This window comes from Electrona antarctica, assembly GCF_951216825.1.
Source record: "Electrona antarctica genome assembly, chromosome: 5".
NCBI classification, from domain to species: domain Eukaryota; kingdom Metazoa; phylum Chordata; class Actinopteri; order Myctophiformes; family Myctophidae; genus Electrona; species Electrona antarctica.
Genome location: NC_136810.1, coordinates 48,804,361 through 48,826,991, shown reverse-complemented (window position 1 = coordinate 48,826,991; position 22,631 = coordinate 48,804,361). Strand labels below are relative to the sequence as shown.

Sequence of the window (22,631 nt, the reverse complement as noted above, 5' to 3'; positions counted from 1 at the left end):
TCCTGCACACTTCCGCTGCAGCAGCCAATGAGGCATCTAATTTTTTTGTATATCTATGCTGGGCGGCCATACTCTGCATTGTACCATTAAAACACAATAAGAGCCAGGCAGCCCTCCAGGCCAGAACCAGTACCAGTGCCAGACAAATCAGCGACATAAGCATAGGAGACTTCCGCCCTCCCCGGAAGCGATTAGTCCTGGCTATGTTGTGTATAGGGAAGGGAAGGGAGTGGACAAGCTCTGTGATCAGCGATGGTGATCAGCGATGGTGATCAGCGTGGCGTGGATTAACGTACGTATTAATAGGCTAAAAAGATGGCATTTTATGCCATTCTAAGCATAAGACTAATAACCCTGTGCGCGTGTACCACGGATTATCATGTTATGTACGCCGTTTCTAAAATGAGAGGCCTGTGGATGCTAGCCGCGGAAGCCCAGGTGACCTTAATAGCTTTTCACGAGATCTACGTTTGGCACAGATGCGGTTAAGTGCAGCTTCACACAACAGCACTGATTGCCTACACCTGGCCTACAGGGCACTGCTCCATGGATTTGTCCATAGCGGAGCTACATGCTCACAACAACAGGTTGAACTGCGATGCCAGAGACCCCGGTCGGGTCAACTAAGGGTTTAAGTGGATAAACCACTTAACCACTTAACCCCCAACTATATGGGGTTTAAGTTGTTAAATTACCATCACAGCATTAATAACATACACAGGGCCTACACAGCAAACGCCTGAAACGCCATGAAATCCTTTTTAACCACTTAAACCCATCTACTTCGTGGAGTCCCCCAGGGGTCTATACTAGGCACTTCCCTTTTCCCCCTCTACACAAAATCTCTCAAATCTATGTAGGGTTGCGACATGTTTGCATGTTTTGCATTTCCCATAGGTTTGTGTGACAGGCTTACTACGTATCTGTTCTTTTGTGCTAGCTATTGTACATCAAAGCATACATTAAGCATTAAGAACATTGAGAAGGGGGCACAGTCGGTAGTGCTGTCGCCTCACAGCTAGAAGGTCCTGGGTTCGATTCCCGTTGGGGACGCTGTAGGCGCTGGGGCCGTGTTCTCTCCTCCGCGTCATCAGTGCCCATACCCGAGGCGGGGTTGGCGAAAGGGCCTTTCTATGTGGAGTTTGCATGTTCTCCCCGTGTCCCCTAGGGTAGGTACCCTCGCAAAAACCATGCAGTAATCCTGGTCTCTAAACTACCTCCCCCTGGCTAGCCGGGGCGCCTGATGGAGGGGAAAGGAACTGGTCAGAAGAACGTGTTCCTTCCACGCGCTACGTCTGAACGGGGAAACTCCCCCTGTCAGGTGAAAAGAAGCAGCTTGGACTCCTCATGCATAGAAGGAAGCATGAGGTCAGTCCGCTGCCCTCCCCAGGTTGGCAGAGGAAGTGTAGCGCCCAGGATTACATTAGATAATTGACACTGGGTGATACAATGGGTTGCAAAAATCGTGGGACAAAAATTTTGGGGGGAAAAAGAAGCATAAAAGGGGAATACCACTCATTTTCAACATTTGACTATGTCATTAATATAGCTCAGAGTAGGTGGAGTAGGTGGAAATAATAAAAAAGTCCCCCCTTTCTGTGTTGCCGAGAACTGGAGGTTTGAAGAACAACAAAATCAGTAACATTATGAAGTACATCTCAGTGACATCACAAAGATGTACTTCATAATGTTACTGATTTTTTTCAGACCTCTAAGCCGGTAGGTATATTGACATAGTAAAATGTTGAAAATGAGTGGCATTCCCCTTTAGACACTGTGTGTGTGAGCAAAGTTGAGGGCTCAGTGCATAGTGTACAGGACTACAGGTATATACCGCACACAATGAGAGCTCATTTGTTTAGTAGTAATATACAGTTCAGTTCATCATGAAACTGTGGCTGGCGGGACAAATCTGACTGACAGGCCACAGGGAGATGCAATGTTATATATATATATATATATACACACCGTACATTAGTGTGTTTGGCTTCCAACAAACAAACAAAAGGTGTAATAAAAACAAACACTTGGGCTACTAACGGCGGGGCTCCACCGCGTGCGTGCGTGCGTGCGTGCGTGAGTGCGTGCGTCAAAAAACGAACCGGGGCAATTTTAAAGCAGTCACGCAACGCAACACATCGTAGGCAGTGGAGCCACCCTTCATTGATTAAAAAGGGAACGTTCCCTGGCGGTGACGGAGACGCGACGCTGACGCGCCCGGTGGAGCCCCGGCTTAGAATGTTGGACTGTGCTAAACAGCTGTTCACTGTAGTCAGCATCACACTGAGAATACCATCATTACCAAATAACCATTAGTACAGCCCAGTGACTTTTCACTTGCTCTTCTGTCTGAGGAACAGAAATGCAAAAAGCTGAAAACGAGCCAAATCAGATCAAAAGTTTAAAACTTGGAACTCCGTCAAAACGCTTATGTGCAGGAATGTTCTACTTCTGTTGCACTCTGACACCTGAGAAACAAGACCTGCTGTATGATCTAGTGCCTGCTCTAAACAGCTATGAAGCACAGTGAATCACTGTTTCAAAGATCTTCGTTAAAATATTTACATAAAGAATGTAATATATGGCCTGGGCCGTGGCTCAGCGATCCAGGCACCTTGGCTGGTAATCCAGTCTGGCAGTGTTCCGCGGGTTCGACTCCCGATCCAGACGGCCTTTACTGCATGTCATCCCCCCATCTCTCTCCCCATTTCCTGTCAGCCTACTGTCTGTCCCTCCATAAAGAAATATAAAATAAAAGGTGAAAGCCACAAAAAAAAAGAAGGTAATATAGTTACATAAAGAATGTAATAAAGAATCATCATACATTGCTCTCACAAAGAAGTAGGCCTAATATAGCCTACACCACTGTTTCCCAAACTGGCAGGGGAAACTCTCCCCTGTCAGATGAAAAGAACCAGCTTGGACTCCTCATGTATAGAAGGAAGCATGAGGTCAGTCCCAACCATAGGGACTCTGAATCCCCAGTACCGAACAGCAGATCCAAAACGACAGGTGGTAGCTGGGGTGGAGGAGGGTGAGCAGCAAGTTTATTTTTTGAGTGGTGCAACCACTCCCTTACGGAGCTATGTGTGTGGGTGGGTGGCTGGGTGGCTGGGTGCGTCTGAGCACGAAAACAGCATGGTTGTTTGTCCACCACCTGTGCGCAACCTAACACACACACACACACACACACACACGCACATATTAACTGTATGTATATATGGTGATTTCGGGTGTGCCAGTACAGTACAGTGACAGTACAGTACAGTACAGTACAGTACAGTACAGTACAGTAGAGGGACCCCCACATGGTAACTGTCATTTCTCAACCGTTTCGGACGTGGGGCGGCTCGCCGGAATCGGGCCGGCACCCTGGGTGCGTTCCTGTGGGTCAGTACAGTGACAGTACAGTACAGTACAGTAGAGGGTACAGTAGAGGGACCCCCACACGGTAACTGTCATTTCTCAACCGTTTCGGACGCGGGGCGGCTCGCCGGAATCGGGCCGGCACCCTGGGTGTGTTCCTGTGGGTCTGGTGCTTCCAGCCTCCCACCCCCACACGGAGTAGCACCACTCACTTCACACGGGTGTGATTTTATTTATTTTATTATTTTATTTTTTAAGAAGTAGTGAAAATAGCCTATCTACAAGCCCCGCAAGGTGACGTGAAGAGAGATTGGGAGGTTAGGGTTCAATCCTTGGCTGAGTCATGCCAAAGACTATGATGATACCCAATTCTTCCCTGCTTGGCACTCAGCATCAAGGGTTGGACTCGGGGTAAGTCCCTGCAGTACTAGCATCATGTCCAGGCGCCACACACTAAAATATACAGGAGATAGGTTCCTGACCATGGGCCAAATGGCTACCGTTGGTCCCAAATATACCCATTTTACACTGGAAAATGTGCAGTATATGTGACCGACTACACTGTATACGTTCTATCCTTGTAAAAATAAACAACATGTTACATAACCATATGCATTGCCAGTACATAGATATTCCTACATTTGACTACTGCAGAAGCTTGCTTCGTCAACATACTGTATGAACATGGAAGCGAGAGAAAGCAATGACGACCGTAAGAAAATGGATGCCATTGCCATCAGTATGGAATGAGGAAAGCTCAAGGGTTTGTGTGGAATGTCCCTTTAGCAGACCCACCCTGATTATAGAACATCAAGGCCTGCTTGCTATTCTTCTCAATTTTAAGGAACATACTTGCGAAACAATTACCACAGGCATGTGGCATAAGTACAGTCAATCTTACTTGCATATCTATAGTGCGGCAGGCAAAAATAACAAAAATAGAGACACGGACTACACAAACCTACATAACGGGCATCCTTCTCAAAATGTCCTTTTTCCATTAGCTGAATGTTTAGAATAACCGTTTAGTGGTTGTTTTGGGGAAAAAGTCCATCAAGCCCTTCTGTCATTTCGTCTCTACTGTAGCCTATAAGTCACTGGCCTCCTTCCCCTCAGGAAGTCTTATCTTTTCCTTTAGGAGATATGAGTTCATACCAACGCTATGCTAAGCATGTTGGCTACCGTACATGGACTTCTGCCAACAGAACATCTCAGCACAACCAGTCACAGTACTATGCAGTCCATCAAGAATACAACATTATTGAATAAAGTTCAGCATTGAACACGTGCCATAAAAAAAGTACTTCTTTTCCGATTCTCAGATAACGAGATGAACACGCTGGGTTTTCTGACATGAACAATAAGAAAGAGTGATCCGTCCGATGAATACGTTGTTAAGTTTCTTAACAACGCCAGTCAACTCTTCCACAATCTTCAAATACCAGAGTCTGTAACCCTGCTTCGCAAAAGTTGTACACAGGAAGCTGTCATACGTTTGTGCTTTCTGTTCATGAACATATATTTTAAAATATATTTTAACCCATTTTGGGCGGGAACCCCTTTTGGTGTTTTAAACATTATGTTATAATTTAGCTATTGAAAAATAGCAGATCTACAAGCTTGGTGGCGCGCTACGAGCTTGTAGGTCTGCTATTTTTGAAAAATCGTGAAAATATTTATTTCAGAAAATTTTAGAAGATTTTTTTTAAATTTTGAGGTCAGGCCTAAATGGGTGCTAAGCAGCAAGCTTAGCAGAATCTAGACAAATTGCAACTATAAAGGCGAAATCAGAAGAGTGTGCTCGTGTGCGCACGCGCGTGTGTAAACAGTCCGTCTCTGTAGTAGACTATTCCTATGAGGGTATCACTATGTTTAACTACTGACTTGGCACAAAGTTTCACCGGACATCAATTAATTACTTAATCTAGCTACTCTTTACTGCATCCTGTAGGCTTTACATTGCACTGTTAGCTCGTTGCCTTTATAAAAGCAACTGTAGTTGCCACACTAACTACGTGGAAGTGGAAATAATTACAGCAATAATCCAATAACAATGGAACAGGTTCAGGTATTTGAAGGAATAAACCATGAATAGCTCCATCCACAAAGGCAAACACATTATAGCAGCATTCATTCAGCAGGCAGTCACTTATCCATGTGAGCAGGGTGCAGATTTAATTGAAACTGACTGACATAAAACACGGCAACACCCCAGGCATTCCATTCTATTTTTGCACTACATTTCTGTGAATGTTTTTATGTCAGTATTATTACAGCCTAATTCTGCCTTATTAAACAATAAGCAAACCCGTGCAGGACTCTGACCGACACCCAATCGAGCCTCTGCTCATTGGCCACGCATAGGTGTTGGAGGCTATCATAAGTAGGCCTGCACTCCCTTTAAGCCCAGATCTTTTCCCAACGTGCTACCTGCTGCCTCCTCGCTTTCCACGTCTTGACACCACAACCACCATTTACAACCACACACCGTGTGTACCACTACCACACAGTACAACAAAAGCCAAGTAAAATGCCACACCGTGGCTAAAGAGTCTCTCTGCCTCTGCCTCCTCTCATTTTCTTATATGGTCAGCCTGGCTGGTGGCCAAACCTGCTCTGCTCACCATTAGTGTCAGTACAACCAAAACATTGAAAATTAAGCAAACATTGAATGAATACCCCAATATCTTACGGACAATTTAATAACCTGCTTTTGAACCTCCCTACCTCAATATGTAACTGTTTTTAACTTATGTTTTGTCTCACTGTTAGTACAATATGTCTCTATGCCTTACAAGAAGATTTGTTTTGTGTTTTATACCTGCATGTCATAAATTGTTTCATATACTGTATGTAATCTCGTCAGCATTGAAAATGAGGGAGAACCTCAATTGCTCTTTCGAGAATAAATAAAGGTTTCAATCAATCAATCAATCAATCACAACCTGAACATTTCCTAAAGAGAGAGAGAGAATACAGCCAATCAAAAAATAATAATAATCAGAAAGCAGTGTCTCACTCACCCTGGTACCCTGGCACACTCTAGCGTTGTTGTACTCTTTGTGCGAGGCCCTCTTGTCTAGCTTGGTCCACAGAGCCTTGACCTTCCAGGAACTGACGGAAGCCTTCAAGGACGAGTAGAAGTCGCTGTAGTTCAGAGGGTCCAGGTCCAGGTGTCTGCAGAGGATGCCGAACGCCTGGAGTGACCCTTTGCACGTGGATGCCTTGACAAAGTTCTCAAACAGCTGGCTGGCCTGTGCCGTGCGCTCATCCTCCGTCTCGCCCATGTTCACCGAGGTCAGACCCAGGAGGAGACCCTCGCTTGGTTTCCTCTCCTGCTCCCTAGGTGAGCTTTATCTGCCGTGTGCTGCCATGGCCATCTGAAAAAGAAATGACGGCAAATACAAACATTTAGGAAGAACGTTCGCTAGATAGCAGGGGCGTCATTTGGGGTATGAGGGGGTTATGGCAAATGTGTCACCCCCAAGCGTTCACATTTCACCTTAAGTTTAGTTATACATATTTTCTCCACCTCATATTTTTTCTTTGCAGATTATTAATCAGATTTTATATTGGCGCTCAGTGCATCTCAACCCATGGTGGCTGTGATGTGACACACACCTCCTAGCTAGAATGCATGTCTTCTTTTCTGTTTTGTTAATCATTTATTTTCTGAATATGTAAATTAATTGTGTTTGCACTTTTGTTGTGTTCCTGCTTGCAGCTTATATACTTAATACTGAAGGGGTTTAGCTGGTTGTGGTGTGTATCTACCCGGACAGGGGAGGATGTCGCACCTGTATAAATGTGACACGCCACTTTGTTTACAGCATTTACAAAATTACAACGCTGACGAAGGCCCCTGGCCGAAACGCGTTCCTTGTGTTGCTGCTTGCAGCATACCTTCCCATGTAAAGCTGAAACAATAAAGTGCCTTAAAGGACTACTCTGTGAGTGCTGGTATTCTCATTCTTGTCTGTAACCATACATTCATTAACCACTTTCATTCACCCTGGCATAACCATTTGGGCATGTCATTATATAGGCAAACCTTTTTTATTTTCCTTCCGTTTCTTTCCTTCCAAAAATGGCCAATCTCACACTACTCAGGCCACTACGTGTTCTGTTCTACTTCTAATTTGCAAACATGGGACTGTCAGAACCCAACATATTACAACATTCATGATATTGGTTCTTGGTGGGAGGTACGGTAGACGGTAGTAACTAAGTCACATCACACTCGGTGCCACTTCAACATACTTGTGCAATGTTGTGGAAAAGTTTGAAATCATATCAAGGGGAGATCACATTCCAAAAGTAAGGAATGCCAGTAGGTTGAACTAGAAATAAACCTGGGGGTCAACTTCTTGCCCTACAAAGCCAGAGCAACATGTTCAACATTCTATAGGTGGTACTTCAGGACAAACGTGCGTGCTCACGTCCAGCTATTAGCTAGACCAGTGGTTCTCAAACAAATTCTTCATATAATCAAGGACCTCCAAATTATGTATTTGTTCACGGACGCCATTTGAAATGATTTTGTGCCAGCCAGGGACACCCATAAGAGCAGATATGTCAATCCCAAAATGTTTGGAATGTACAGACATTTTTGAAAAGCCAAAGAAATTAAATGGGGATTAAAGTGATATTTAACTGTGTGTGTGTGTAAGTTATGTATTAAGGGATATTTCACTTAAAAAAAATAAGTTTGGTAATTTCATCATCTATTCAGGCTTATGTGAACACCCCATGAAAAAGGACGGTGTTTTTGATTAATCTAACATGGCTAGAATGGAGGTTGAAGTTACAATGGGTTTGGAGGAAGGGGGCGGGGCAGTTAAAATGAATATGAAATATCTAAATACTGAATCAAGCAGTGAAATAGCACTATATTCTTATGGTAATCATTGCCATGGTGTGTAACAGGGGTCTCCCTGTCTCTGCAGCTCTTTAGTATTAAATACAAAATACATTTTCAAGCAAAGAGAACTCCAGCAGTATACAAGTGATGAAAAAAGAATGAAACTGATAAATGAGTTCTCCCTTCGGATCAGATGAAATTGGTGTTGCAACTGTTTAACACTTTCCCTCCACTTTCCCCCATGAATGAGTGACACGAGTTATGTTTTCATTGTTTAATTTGCGTTTTAAATAAGTTTGGGTTTCCATCGGACAGTGTGATAGGCGACGCGTTCGGATGACGTCACCGGTCGTACTGGCTTGCAAAATACAATACAAAATATTTTGGTTTTAACACACTTAAAGGACCACTTCACCACTTTTCAACATCTCTTCATATAATTGGTCCTCACTAATGTTCATGATAAAACACCACCATTTTTTCCTACTCAGTCTGTGTCTCATAGGAGGGCTTTGGGCAGTTCGGACACCCGTCCACCAGTGACATCATCATTAGGCAGATTGTTTTTTTTAAACAAGATTTGTTTTAAAATATATTTAGATTTGTATTATCGTGAGAACGATGGCTTCAACTTTTGCATTGCAACTTTTCAGGAAAAGAAAGCCTGCCGTTTCTATTAGCTTGGATTCACCATCGATGATGTCACTGGTGGACGGGTTTCTGAACTGCCCACAGCCTTCCTATGAGACACAGACTGAGTAGGAAGAAATGGTGGTATTTTATCATGAACATTAGTTAGGACCAATTATAGGAAGAGAAGTTGAAAAGTGGTGAAGTGGTCCTTTAAGCCACCTTATAACAAACTGTTCCTCATTTTTATGGGGACCCCCTGGTGTCTCTTCCAAGGACCTCTGGGGGTCCCTGAACCTCACTTTGAGAACCAGTGTGCTAGACTATAGTGCATACCATACAGTACCTAGCTCCATTGATCCACTGATAGGATTAGGAGAGTGGTCACGGGGTGAACATTACATGCATTATGCTTTAAGTAACACACAATAACAAGTTAAACGCACACTGTAACCACAGAGTTCAATATGTCGCGGTCGTCCCTCTTACCCGCCACCACTAGTGTTGATTTCGTCGACTAAAACTATGACGACTACCTTTTTCACTGATGAAAACGAAACAAAAATGAAGCTATCATGACTAAATATATCGACAATTCAGTCAACAAATAAAAGACTAAAATGTTAGGGAGGGACTAGAGATCGCGTCGTGAGCTTGTAGATCGGCTATATTTTCGGCTATATTTACAGCAAGTGTCAAAATCTGCCATTACAAAGCCATTTTTTACGTCATAAACTCTTACCCACTGTACATTATAGGCCATATGGTTGTTATGAGGAAACCAGCACCAAAAAACATCTGATTTGCAGAGGAACAAGATGCATTGTTGTCTGTACTGTACAGATTGCAAGCTCATAGGGAAGTCAGACAGACACAAACATTCTTTATCCTCCCCCCCCCTGGCCAGTAGCCTGAGTCTGGCAGTGTGCCGCGGGTTCGACTCCCGATGGCCTTTACTGCATGTCACTCCCCCATCTCTCTCCCCATTTCCTGTCAGCCTACTGTCTGTCCCTCTATAAAAAATATAAAATAAAGGCGAAAGCTGCAAAAAAAACATTAAAAAAAAAAGAAACAAATTGAACATGACAAAGTCCTAGAATAGATAATCCCGCCTTTTGGACCCAGCGCATATTCTTGAAGCCATGAGAACTATAGGCTAAACAAATATATTGAAGTGAATCTGACCTAATTTGCTTGCGAGCAATTCTACTTGTCAGTGTTCGCGTGTGGATTTTGCTGACCCCCCATAATAATACTATGAGACCAAATGACCGGTCAAGGGAAAAATAAACTATCTGCATGACTTGACCATGCAGAGACTCTTGAAATCACACAGAGTCATGCTCAAATACTCAAGGGTTTTAGTTGTAAAATGTGTGTGCACAGACCAGAGAGCGAGCTTGAACGTTATGGGAAAGTTCAGAGCCTTCTTTTGAGCTATATATAACCTCGACATCCAGGAGAGTGCATTGTGGGAGCTATGGTTCAGGAAGTTGTGGTTGACTTGGCATCTCTCTAGTGTGGGTGCGTGCGACCGCGCGTGCGTTCAAAAGAGAAAGATGGAGAGATAGGCTGCCATGGTAGGTAGGCTTATCTCATTTCACATCTGTCTGGTTTTCCAAGGCAAGCTCTCAGCTGAGCAGGAAGCAAATGCTAGGCATGAAACCAATTTTAAATGTCCGCCAGGCCAGAACGGCTAGGAGGTAGAGATTATGTTTTTGTTTGTGTGTGTGTGTCAGTGTGTGACGTGTGTGTGTCTGTGAGCAGCTAATCTAAGGCACCGGTGAGCCGATCGGTGTGAAACTTTGCATACACACACTCACACCCTCCCAGTAGGCCAAGGAAGAAACTCCACCGAAAATCTGATCAGAGAGTATATTCCCAGGATCTATCTGCACCGTCTTGTGTCTGTCAGACGAAGAAGTCAGTTATCATCATTCCCAAAAGCAAGCCACATCAGCTGTGGTCAGAGGAACAGAACCTAGCCAACATTCCAGAACCGAAAAGACATCCAAAACCTAGAATTAGGGAGATCTGAATTCTACATTTTACAGAACGCCAGGCCAGTCCAAATGTGTCCTTTTGAGAGGCATGACCAAGGGACTCTACCATACAGATTACCAAATTAAATAAGTCCAACAAGTCATATTGGGAAGTTAAAGGGGACTTTTAGTGATACTGATATATGTATGCAATGAGGTCACCAGTAGCCTGAAGGTGCAGGAATGACAACGGTGTTATGCAGCCGACAGATACAACAGGAGTTCAGTGTCACTGGGTCAAGACACTGAAAGGTCTTCTCTTGTTTACACTCACCTCAAATCTACCTCCCATTTCTTATCACCATATGTTTGAGGGGCGCTAGCCCCTCCTATATACACAGGTTTAATGTTTGTTTTTAGTTAAACAAACATTAAAAATCACACCCGTGTGAACTGAGTGGTGCAGTGACGTCACACACTAACCATAGCAACCATGCTCACCTGGTACACACATACATAGACACATAGATACAGACAAAGCTGGTTATTGGAGTGGTTTGCACCACTCAAAAACACCAGACAATGAAGGGAAATTTATGTCATCTGGTCCCTAACACGAACATTAAATGCCATTGACAATAAAGAGAATTTAATGTTTGTTTTGTCCGTGTTTGTTTTACATCACCATTACATCACCTAATCATAGCAACAGGAGTTAGACTTTAATATATTAAAATTAGATTAATAGAGGTTACACTTAAAATAATTCCCTCTTCGATGTTGTAAGTATGATAAGAGCGCCCCTCACTTCACACGGGTGTGATTTTTCATGTCTATTGTCTACTAGACATGATGATTTTGTTTTTGAGCGGCGCTCCTATGCACAGCTTTGTGTGTATGTCCGTCTGTATGAACACGGAATCCATGAGTTTGATTGGCTGATGTATGATGACGTTATCATCATCATACATAAAAGGCACCGCTCACTTCACACAAGTGTGATTTTTATGTTAAAGCCCTATCATTTGTGATAGTAATCATTGCTAAGAGTGTTTGTTCAGTAACAGGGGGTCTCCCCTTCTCTCCAACTCTCAAATAAACAGAAAATACTTTTTCAGGTGGGTTGCCAATTGCAGCCAATCAGGAGAGAGAATCCATGTATTTAAATCTTCAATGTTATATTGTTCCTGTTCCAATCTTCTGCATATTTCTGTGTGTCATCACTTCCAATTTCATTTGTTTAACCCTAACCCTGTATTGGGTTCCCCCTATCCTATTGGATGAAGTAGAATTAGTGTTTGCGATTTTATCAATATTTCTTTATACCCTCATATCCATATATGGAGATCCATGTACAGTAGTGCTAGTGTTTGTCTGCATTATGTGTCCCTTTTATGCTCACATAGAGATGATGGAGAGCCCTTGGGGAAGCCCTGCCAACTAATTACATAATTCGTAAATTATGAGTCTCAAAACATGATCAAGCCAGATTTTCCATTAATAAATTGCACTGAACTAAACATGCACTGCAATATGTTGATATTTACCCAGAAAAGCAATTCCCACTTCCTCCCATGAATCATTTGTAACGTCCTCCGTGTTTACTCAACAGTCTAAAATACATCAGCCTTTGAAGACTAACGACAACAGAATGTAGGTCATCTTAAACTGTTTCTAGTCCCATGTCTCTCATTCTTATCAGAAGGGGAGGTTAAACACTACTTGTTTTCTATCTTGTGAGCGACCTGTTTTAGGTCCAAACCTAAATAGACATATCCTCGGCTAATTAAGTGTTCTGTGCTTTAACCACAGTCATCCTGTTATTTTGGGCTTGTGAATACATAAAAGAAATTCAAAACAATTTTCAGAATTCCAAAGAATTTCAACATTTTCGAGCTTGTAGATCAGCTATATTCACCATTGTCATATGATGAAGTATAAGGCTAAGTGGTTAATGCCATGTGTTTGAATTAATTTCTATGTTAATAATAATAATGAATTGCATTTTTATAGCGCTTTTCCAAGTGCTCAAAGCGCTTTACAATGGTTCATTCATTCACACATTGGGAGGTGAAGCGGCAAACAGTCGACGCCAGCGTCCTCACTTCCCACATTCACACACCAATGGTGGCAAGCTTACACCGACCGACTCATTGGAGGCAATGTAGGGTTCAGTGTCTTGCCCAAGGACACTTCGACATGTGGACAGGAGGAGCCGGGATTCGAACCGCCGACCCAGGGATCATTGGACGACCTGCTCTACCTCCTGAGCCACAGCCGCCCCGACAATGTTACCCTTACTTCCCTAATGAAAAGCAAATCTATTCTACATCTGGCCTTTTGTTTTTCAGTCAATCGAGTCGGATGGTTTGATTTCTGTGTCACTCATTCATTGGTGTTAATCATTGCGGTGGACTACCAATACTCTGCTGTAGACTTTGACATTGTGTTGGTGCCCATCAATAATTAAAAGAAAATTGCATTAAATAATTTGAAATGAAGTCTAATGCAATATTATCGCAGTGGTTGTACTGCAAAACATATTTATAGGCCTATATTATTCACCTTTGGCAATGCAGTCGTATGGCAAAATATAAATTAGGCTTTACCCACTATAATCAAATTCCAAGACTTAACAATATTAGTGCAGTTTGTGTAAGTTGGTTGTATTTAAAAATAAATGCCCCCAGAATTGCCCCTAAAAATCACACAAGAGAGCCACCCTGACACAAATTAACTGCTTTTCCGGAGGCTTATCTAGTGAGACAACATCTATGCTCTAAATCAGACCAGCACAAGACCAGCAGGATGGACAAAGCTACTCATCAGCCAAAGAATTTAACCGTTATTCCCTTGGAGTGAGACCACCGTGTAGTAAAATACTACATGAGACGGACAGACGGACGGACGGACGGACGGACGGACGGACGATGTAAATATGTTTTCAATGTAGTGAGTCCAGGGACTCACTGGTGGTCATTTGAATGAGTCTCATGAGTCCTAATAAAAGTTTTTTTGTGAAATTGCAGTGTTTGATATGGCTATATAATCATAGTTATATTCATGTATGTTGATGATGTATATGGAAAAACACAAGTAAAAAAAAGAGAAAATCCTGAATCTGAATCATTTTGTGGGGGAAAAGGTCTGAACTATGCTTGTCAGACTGAAAGTTCCTCTGTCTAACTCTGTTCCTCTGGGAGTGAGAGCAGGAGAAGAGAGAGGGATAGAGGAGAGAAGAATAAAGTTTGTTGTTGTTCTACTGTTGCACTGCAGTCTGCATTTTCTGTACACGTTGAATGAACACACAAAAAGTTGATATTTTCCAGAGACTCCTCGTTCTTTATATAGCACCGAAGGGGTTTCACCGAAAACAATTTACCCAGGGCCACGCAGTTTAGCGCAATGCGCAGCGCAACACGGGCGTTTGACAAACTATAAATACACAGCGGAGGAGGAGTGGGGGGGGGGACTCGCTCCGGCTCCTCGCTGCCTATAGACTAGAAAGACGCAGCCTGGCCTGGGCCATGGCTCAGTGGTCCAGGCACCTTGGCTGGTAATCCAGTCTGGCAGTGTGTCGCGGGTTCGACTCCCGATCCCGACGGCCTTTACTGCATGTCTTCCCCCCCCATCTCTCTCCCCATTTCCTGTCAGCCTACTGTCTGTCCCTCCATAAAATATATAAAATAAAGGCGAAAGCCACACAAAAAAAAAACAGCCTGAGCCACGCTGGAGAGAAGCAGTCAAGCAGACATACAGTCCCACTGGCGCATTCGTGGCTCTAGGTATAATATGAATGCTCGATTGTCCCACATAATAAGTGCTGAATTTGTTCACAAGTTCACAACATAGCAGTATAGTAGCATGCGTCATTGCATCCAGCACGGGACGCTATGACAGTTTGTTTGACGAGTTCTTTATTAAAACAGTGTGTAAAGTCCCCCTTTTTTTAGGGGCGCTAGCCCCTCTTTTTACCACCAGAGGGGTTGTTGCGTACCGGCGGTGTTACGCGTACCACAGGTTGAGATTACTGGCATACAGCAAAGCAAGTGTACTTAATAGGTCAGTGAAATGGCTTGAGAAGAGCTTTCAAATGCAATCCATCTCATCCTGCTACAATGAATGAATGTAGTTATTTACGACATATTAAGGCCTATACATTCCTTCCATTGTCGGAAAACCTTCTGGATATAGTTCGGAGAGTTCAGGAGGTGCACGGGTTCTGAGGAAAAGCTCTGAGACTACCTTTCCGAAGCTTGGAATGCCGTAGATTTTTCCGAAGAAAAGTTTGAACGTCGGAAGGAGTATGTATTGTACTTTAATCAATAATTGACCTCTGACTACCAAATGACACCATATGACAGATATTGAGCCAGAGATCTAGTACGGTAATGACGTTTTTGGCCTTGAATTGTGAGTTGATGACGGCATATTAAGCCATCCACAGCCAACAGTATGATAGTATTTACTATTCCGCTGCAGCACAACAAAATGTGAGTTTTACCTTATTAATGTAAAACTCACAGGCGAGGCAACAGATGGTTGTTGATGGCTGCCTTTCAAAAGATGCATTCCAGCTGGTAAATCATTATATTCTGCGCAACAGAACTGAGGTTATAATATGATCTTATATGGGGGCTCCACCGGACCCGTTGCGTCTCCGTCGCATGCGTCAAAAAACGAACCGGGGCAATTGTAATGCAGTCACGCAACGCAATGCGGGCAGTGGAGCCACCCTTCATTGATTCAAAAGGGAACATTCCCTGACGGTGACGGAGACGCGACGCTGACGCGCCCGGTGGAGCCCTGGCGTTAGATTTTTACATAAACAGGGAGAGGTCAGAGGGGTGTGTGTGTGTGTGTGTGTGTGTGTGTGTGTGTGTGTGTGTATTTTCCCCTTCTAAATATTGGTAAAGAGAAAACATCAGTAATTATTGGTGGCCTAGGACTTGTCTCGTACCCACAAATCTGGCAACGTCAGGCTCTGTAGAGATCCTTATAAGTGAGTGAATGAGAGAACACTGCACACACCAAGAGCAAAGTTCAGATCCTTATTGTAGCCTAAAGTACCCGAGGGATTACATCATGACACTTTTATGACAATGGTAGGGAAACTCACCATGACTGGTAGTGAGTCACTTCTTTGTGATGTAACTTCTGTCTACTCTACAGCCCTACAGGTGTATTAGATAACACCATTATGAGGCAGGGGTTAGTTGCAAAGCAATTAATAGACACATGGATTATCTGAACTAGGTCACACCAACACCTCTGATCTCACCTCCAACACATGTACACACATCACACACAAACTGAATGCTTTGCTTTTATTGTTGAGCTATAATGGAGAGCATGTTTAAGAACACACCTTATTTCTATTTGAGTTTCATGCATTGCCACTTTTGTCAACCAGTAGTGGTCCTAACAGACCATGTGATCTAAAACAAGAAGAGCAGGGAGGTATTGTAAATAGACTAGAAGCTTTCACGCCCAGGTCTTACAGCTACGTGTGTGTCTCGCAGTGCTGTTATGCGTTTTCTTTGGCCACTGAACATCTTTTGTCCATGCTGGGTACCTTTCTCGCTCTCTCTCTCTCCCCCCCTCTCTGTCTAGGTCGTCCTCAGACGAGTCCTCCATCTTCACTTCCAGTCATCCCGGTTCTCATCTGCTACATCTGGCTAGTTCGTTGGTACTTTGTGCTCCTGCGTCTTTCTTGAGTACATCCACATAAGTTCATCTTGATCGATGCCCAGTGTTGGTTTCCACAGCACTAATTTGCTTGCTGGCTGTTCTTGATACCTTTCCCTTGTTGGATGTGATACAGAAAAGGGCTCTTTCAACACTGAGCGATAGAACATGAGCTTGTAGAGCTTTTGTGGGGCAGCGGTGGCCTAAGGGTTAGAGTTGCGCCCTTGTTGCCGGTTCGATTCCCCAGACGGGCAGGAAAAATCTGGGTGGGGAAGTGATTGTCATCACTCACCCAACACCGCTGAAGTTGTACTTGTCAGCTCCCAGGTTTTAATGTGTGTCTGTGTGTGTGTGTTTCTATGTGCAGGGCGTTGCTGAAAATGAGCACTTGTGCTCAGCTACTACCCTGGGTAAATAAAGGATACAAAAAATAATAAAAAGATCTGCTGTTTTCAGCACGTGACAGTTATACATCCATCCATTCATCTTCTCAACCGCTTATCGGTAGTCGGTCGTGGGGGCAACAGTTCCACCAGAGAGCCCTAGACTCCCCTCTCCAGAGCAACATTAGTAACTTCCTCATTGCGGATCCTGAGGCGTGATCTTAAAGCCAGTGAGTCAATGTAATCCCTCCATCTGCGCCTTGGTCTCCCTCGGGGTCTCCCAGTGGGGCGTGCATCGAGGACCTCCCTAGGGAGACGCTCGAGAGGCATCCTAACCAGATGCCCGGCAGTCATACAACGGAGCATGAATTAGGTATACGATACGATACGTAAGAACAAATAAGTCAGAAGGAGGAAACAAAGATTTGCATCTCCACCCTACAGTAGTTCTATTACATGGAAATATTAGGGCACCACAGTCCAATCCTCAGATCAGGCAAGAAGATGCAAATGCATGGAAAACAGGCCAAATTCAATCACAGAAGCAACAAATAGTCGCAGCCAATCTAGTAATATGGAATGGAAAAAACAGGAGTGCACAGATCATCATAAAACAAAACATTTCTCAACTAGCCGATAACAAATATTCACATATTCATAACAGCCAATCCCAAAAGAGCCACGTTACATTTGTTGAAATGGTGATGAATTTGTGAGTTACATGATCAACATATTAAATGAACCTCGACGACATAAAACGGTTTGTGATAAAAGATCAGGCCATCCACTGAGGGTAAATAAGCCACATGTGATATTCAGGAGGACAGTGTGAACAGTACTTTATAGTCACCACCATAACCACAGGGCAGGCCGTTACAAAACGTAAGAGAGACCTATTCTAACTAGCAACAGTATATTTCCCACGATGGTCCAAATATTAAACCCATGGCTGTAAATTAATTCCATCAGTACTGCTGCCATGTGGATAACTATCCAGCAACATAATTATGACCATAGCAAGTGAAATTGAAAGTGATTAAACAAAAAAGCAGACAACAGGAACAGGAACACAAATTGGTTACCTTGAATTGATTTACAAACTATGATTGATCGGAATATGGATGGAGCTTTACATTTTTAACAACACTTTGTTTACTAACAAAGGGGTATATCAAAGAGTGGGTGGATCCTGCAATCCTTGGGTACAAAAGGTCACTCAGACGTGAAGAAATGTGCATACTTCCTATAAGCAATAAAAGCAATTAAAGTGGAAAGTTCACTTAAAGTTTAGCTCTGTACAGTAAACGTGTTTTTCGGCAATTTTCCTGCCGCTCGGTCAGTCTACTAACGAGTCAACGACCTTAAAAGGACCACTTCACTTCAAGTGGTTCTCTCCATACATAAAGTCTAATAGCTCAAAGTGCACTGGTCAAAGGTGGACTCCAGCTATCAGGCTCTCCTCTGAGCGATGGGTTAGGTTAGAGAGTCAGACTTGAGCACAGTAGCTTAGATTGAACCATGCAGCATTCCATGTTTTCTTGCATCTAGAATTAGATGCATGGAAGATGGGGTGTATGCTGGGCATGGAGGAAGTATGGGGTGTCAGTATCGGGAAGCTTTCGGGTACTGTAGGAAGAACCAAATGCCAAAGGTCGCTTTTTACATCCATAATTACAGAGAATGGGTGGTGTATTTGGGCCCTGCTGAAATGAAACCACTAATCCTCACAGAATTAACACCACTCGAGGAATATGTTTTGAGGTCGGATTTCTTACCCTGTGACACTAGACACTGTGCAGTGAAAGTTAGCTATTTTAAGATGAATGCATAATAGTAGTAGGCAGGAGTATATTGACAATTAAGTTTAGGCAGGAAACATTGGTGTCTGTCCATTTTTAACAAATGCTTCTCTATATGCAGATTATTAGCTAATGAAGAATGCAATATTGTAAGTTATACCTCTGGTAAGAAACAGTTCCCAGCTTATTATTTTATATATTAAAAGTATAGTCATGTGTGGCTGTAACACTATAGCAAGCGTGGATAATTTAATCGCACCATGATAAAAGTGTCTGGTGGCATGATTGTAATCAGCTTGCCAAAATTAGTGAGTTCTTTTTTTAAATGGCTTGCCGCCGGGATTAATATGTTTATTGCGCATTGCCAAGGTTTTACCCCCTTTGAACCCTTATTTTGAAGAGCTGGCTAATCGGTTTCACTGCTTGTACAATACCCGAGTGTCAAATAAAATCCTAAAGATCAATCTAGTGTTTGAAAAACACTAATGTAGGCATGCAGGCTATCATTGCCATAGGCTACTGGTGCTCAAGTCTGACAGCAGTCCATCTGGTTGTTCCATGACTGTGAGTGTGACACACAGCTCCCTGGTGTATTTTTGTCATCCTGCTTCCCTCTCCCCGGGGTGATATGCAGGGCCAACCCCTTATAAGTCATTCACTTATTCCAGGAACTCGCAGCTTGTACGTAAGGGCATTTAATTTTGCCCCATGGACACCATGGGATAGATTAAGAAAGGTCAACATGAAATGGGCCTTAAAAGGAAAATAAATCAACACCAAAGATAATTCCCATGTTATTGTTATGATCTTCAGTTCGGTTCAAAACAAAAAGGTATCTGTCAAAGCTACAATTGAGAATGCTGTCTGTGTCATTATCGGTGAATGGCAGAGCAACTTGACGAGTGACACTAACCGGCTGATTTCATGAGGATAGGGCACAGGCACATATTAATTTCTACAATAATAGATAGAATAATAGAAATACAATGAGATACATACAGATTAACACAACGATAAATCCTCAATCCGACACCAATTGATTGTCGCTCTATCCCATTTAATCAGACAGACAACAAAAGCCGGAAAGAACCAATGTACAGTTATTCTGTAGTAGTCCCCCCCCCCCCCCCCCCCCCATGTATCAGTGTATTCACTGATGGTTTCCCTCTTTCTGAATAAAATCAATAAAATCATAATATAAAATAAATGGAAGACTATTTTAGATCCAACCAGAGTAATGTAGTAAGAGAGTGGTGACACGCTTTGATCTCGCTGCAAAGCGGGTGCCTATGGGCGACGGGCGTTAGTTCCAAACATTGCTCCTATGGCTGGAACTATTCCATTGAGATAGAATGAGCACTTCCGCATTCCATTGTTACAATGAGAGTCAACGGGAGTGTCATTACTCTCTTTTATACTACTCTGGATCCAACAAAAGCAAAGCTGAATGAGACAATCGTTTTGTAATAAGATTTTGTTAAACAAATGAGTCATAAGTACATTCATTAGGCCTAATATCTAGTAGCCTGAAAAAGGTGTGCATTTTGTAAACAAACAAGTTATACCGGTTAAACTCACTATTTCACATGGATTTGCATTAAGCAAATCCTCAGCCCATGTAGTGAACACCTGACTGAGCTACAAACTCAAACCTCAGACAGACAGTCATGAATGAAAGTGCTTTCCATACAGTATACTGTAGGCTTCCTGCATTATGCCAATAGCAATCAATGGCAGTCTGACAGCTGAGACAAACAAGCACAGGAGCCGCTTCTGACAGCCGACTGACTGAGGTGGAAGAATGGGGGTAGTGCCTCAGCCGGCTGTCTAATGAAGTTGAAAGTTCAGTTTGGACACAAGGCCAATAACAGATTAGCCAGCGATATAATTAATAATGAGCCATTATAGCTGCTCAATTGCGTACTGACTGAGTGAAAGTGTATCCTTTGTCTCCACACACACACACACACACACCATCATGAGATGAGCCTTCTCGCCTGACTGGATTTCAGGTGCTGCATACCATGCATAGAGCAATTAATAAGTAGACACACGACCCTCACTTGCACAGTCCTAGAATATAAATGTTATTCCAGGACTAGTCTCGTAGTCTGTGCAAGTGATATAAAAAATAAATAAGCCAAATTTCCTGATAAACACATACTGTAGGCCTACCCAATACAATTATTAAATAACTTGTGTTTAATATCCAACCTCACACTTCTTCAGTTCGGGTCAGGACACTTTTACAAGAAGTACCTGTCCTGTCCTACACCTTCTTTCTTGTATTCCCATGTTTGTAATGACTTGTGCTTGAACGTAGCCTATACAGCACACAACCAGTGTGGTTAAGTTGGACCAACTTTTTCCTTTAACTGCCTATGTGGCAGCTGTAGCCTTGGACCTGGTCGCCAACACCATCATCATCAGAACATACTTGGATGGAACCAAACACCGCACTGAGCCCGACGCCGGTATCAATAACATTACGCACGAACAAATAATTCAGTAGCACTTTTAAGTAGCCTACAGTCAGTCAGTCATTGTCTAAACAAGTGTCATATTTATGAGCATGGTCAAAATTGCATTTCATAACGAAGCGTTCAATGTACTCACGTTAGAAGCTAGAGGAAGACAAACGGCGGCTGTCAGCCACTTGGACCTTTAAGTGCCAATTAAAAGAACTCACATGACAGCTGTGGCACCAAAAGTTGCCTGAACGAGTCCAAACGGAACTTTCCTCTGAGACAGCTATTAAATCCACAGTAACTGCAGGTACCTACCGACAATCCAATCCACGCTGTGATATGTCTCTGTTATTGTATTGTCTTGTTCTTCTCACGTTAAATGCAGCGTCTACTCCGTGCTGGCCAGTCAGCAGTAGCCTCCCCTACACACTCAGTAAAAACTAAACTAAACTAGACGGCAGGCAGCACCGGGCGAAAGGCGGTGCCTCCTGAGCGCAGGCTATAATGACGTCCAATGGGAACCCGAGCGATAAGAGTGTAAATTTATAACGTGACGAATGTGGTGGACGCGCTGTCAGCAGTTCATGTCTCCCCTCCAGTCCGACCCACAAGAAGTATCCGAGTCATGTCCAGCGGTGGAAGAACTTGAAGTAGTAGGCCTACTCAGACTTTTAAGTAAAAGTAGTGCTACTGCAATTAAAGCATAAAAGCATTGGCATCAAAATGGCACTTACACTTAAGTTACACTATTAAATGTATGACTGCAGGCTATTCATTAGAAAGAAGAATTGTACATTTCATATAGTCTGCTCTGCTGATTGTAATTGTTAAACGATTAATGGTGTCCATTACTTTAATGATGGAGCTGTTAGTTAGAGGTGCTGATTTTAATGCCAATATGCTGGGTATCTTAAAGGGACACCTTTCTATAATTAAATTCAGTTTGGACACAAGGCCAATAACAGATTAGCCAGGGATATAATTAATAATGAGCCATTATGCTGCTCAATTGCGTACTGACTGATATGAGTGAAAGTGTATCCTTTGTCCACACACACACACACACACACACACACACACACACACACACACCAGTGTTTACATCATGAGATGAGCCTTCTAGCCTGACTGGATTTCAGGTGCTGCATACCGTGCATAGAGCAATTAAGTAGAGTAGCTTAAAGGGACACTTCGCCCTTTTGCAGAAAAATGTATGTTAATGACGTTTAGAAGATTTAGAACACTTTCCTGGGGGTCTTTATGTGTGTAATATGTGGTTTTAGATATTTTATATTTTAGCAGTGAGCCCAGTGTCTCTGATGTCATGGACACTGGGCTCACTTACTTCCAGAGGGCTGTTTTACTTGTCTCAGTAAGACAGCCCTCCCCCTATCCACAAGGAGGAGCAGTGCACCAAAGCATTATGGGAATTGTAGTCCAGGAAGTATGTGAGC

General features: G+C 43.0%; 1 protein-coding gene across 2 annotated transcripts in view; it reads right to left on the bottom strand.

Moving 5' to 3' along the window:
- mical2b (microtubule associated monooxygenase, calponin and LIM domain containing 2b) overlaps positions 1-21,710 on the bottom strand; it is a 75,558-nt gene extending 53,848 nt beyond the window's left edge. The window contains exons 1-2 of one of the 2 annotated variants that reach the window (XM_079501663.1): positions 21,493-21,710; positions 6,390-6,746 (exon numbers count right to left, since the gene is read on the bottom strand). In XM_079501663.1, the coding sequence (XP_079357789.1) occupies positions 6,390-6,653 (264 nt within the window). In that variant the 5' untranslated portion in view covers positions 6,654-6,746; positions 21,493-21,710. The remainder of the gene's footprint in view (positions 1-6,389; positions 6,747-21,492) is intronic. The other variant, XM_079501664.1, reaches the window with a different exon arrangement.
- Positions 21,711-22,631: the final 921 nt, after the last annotated feature.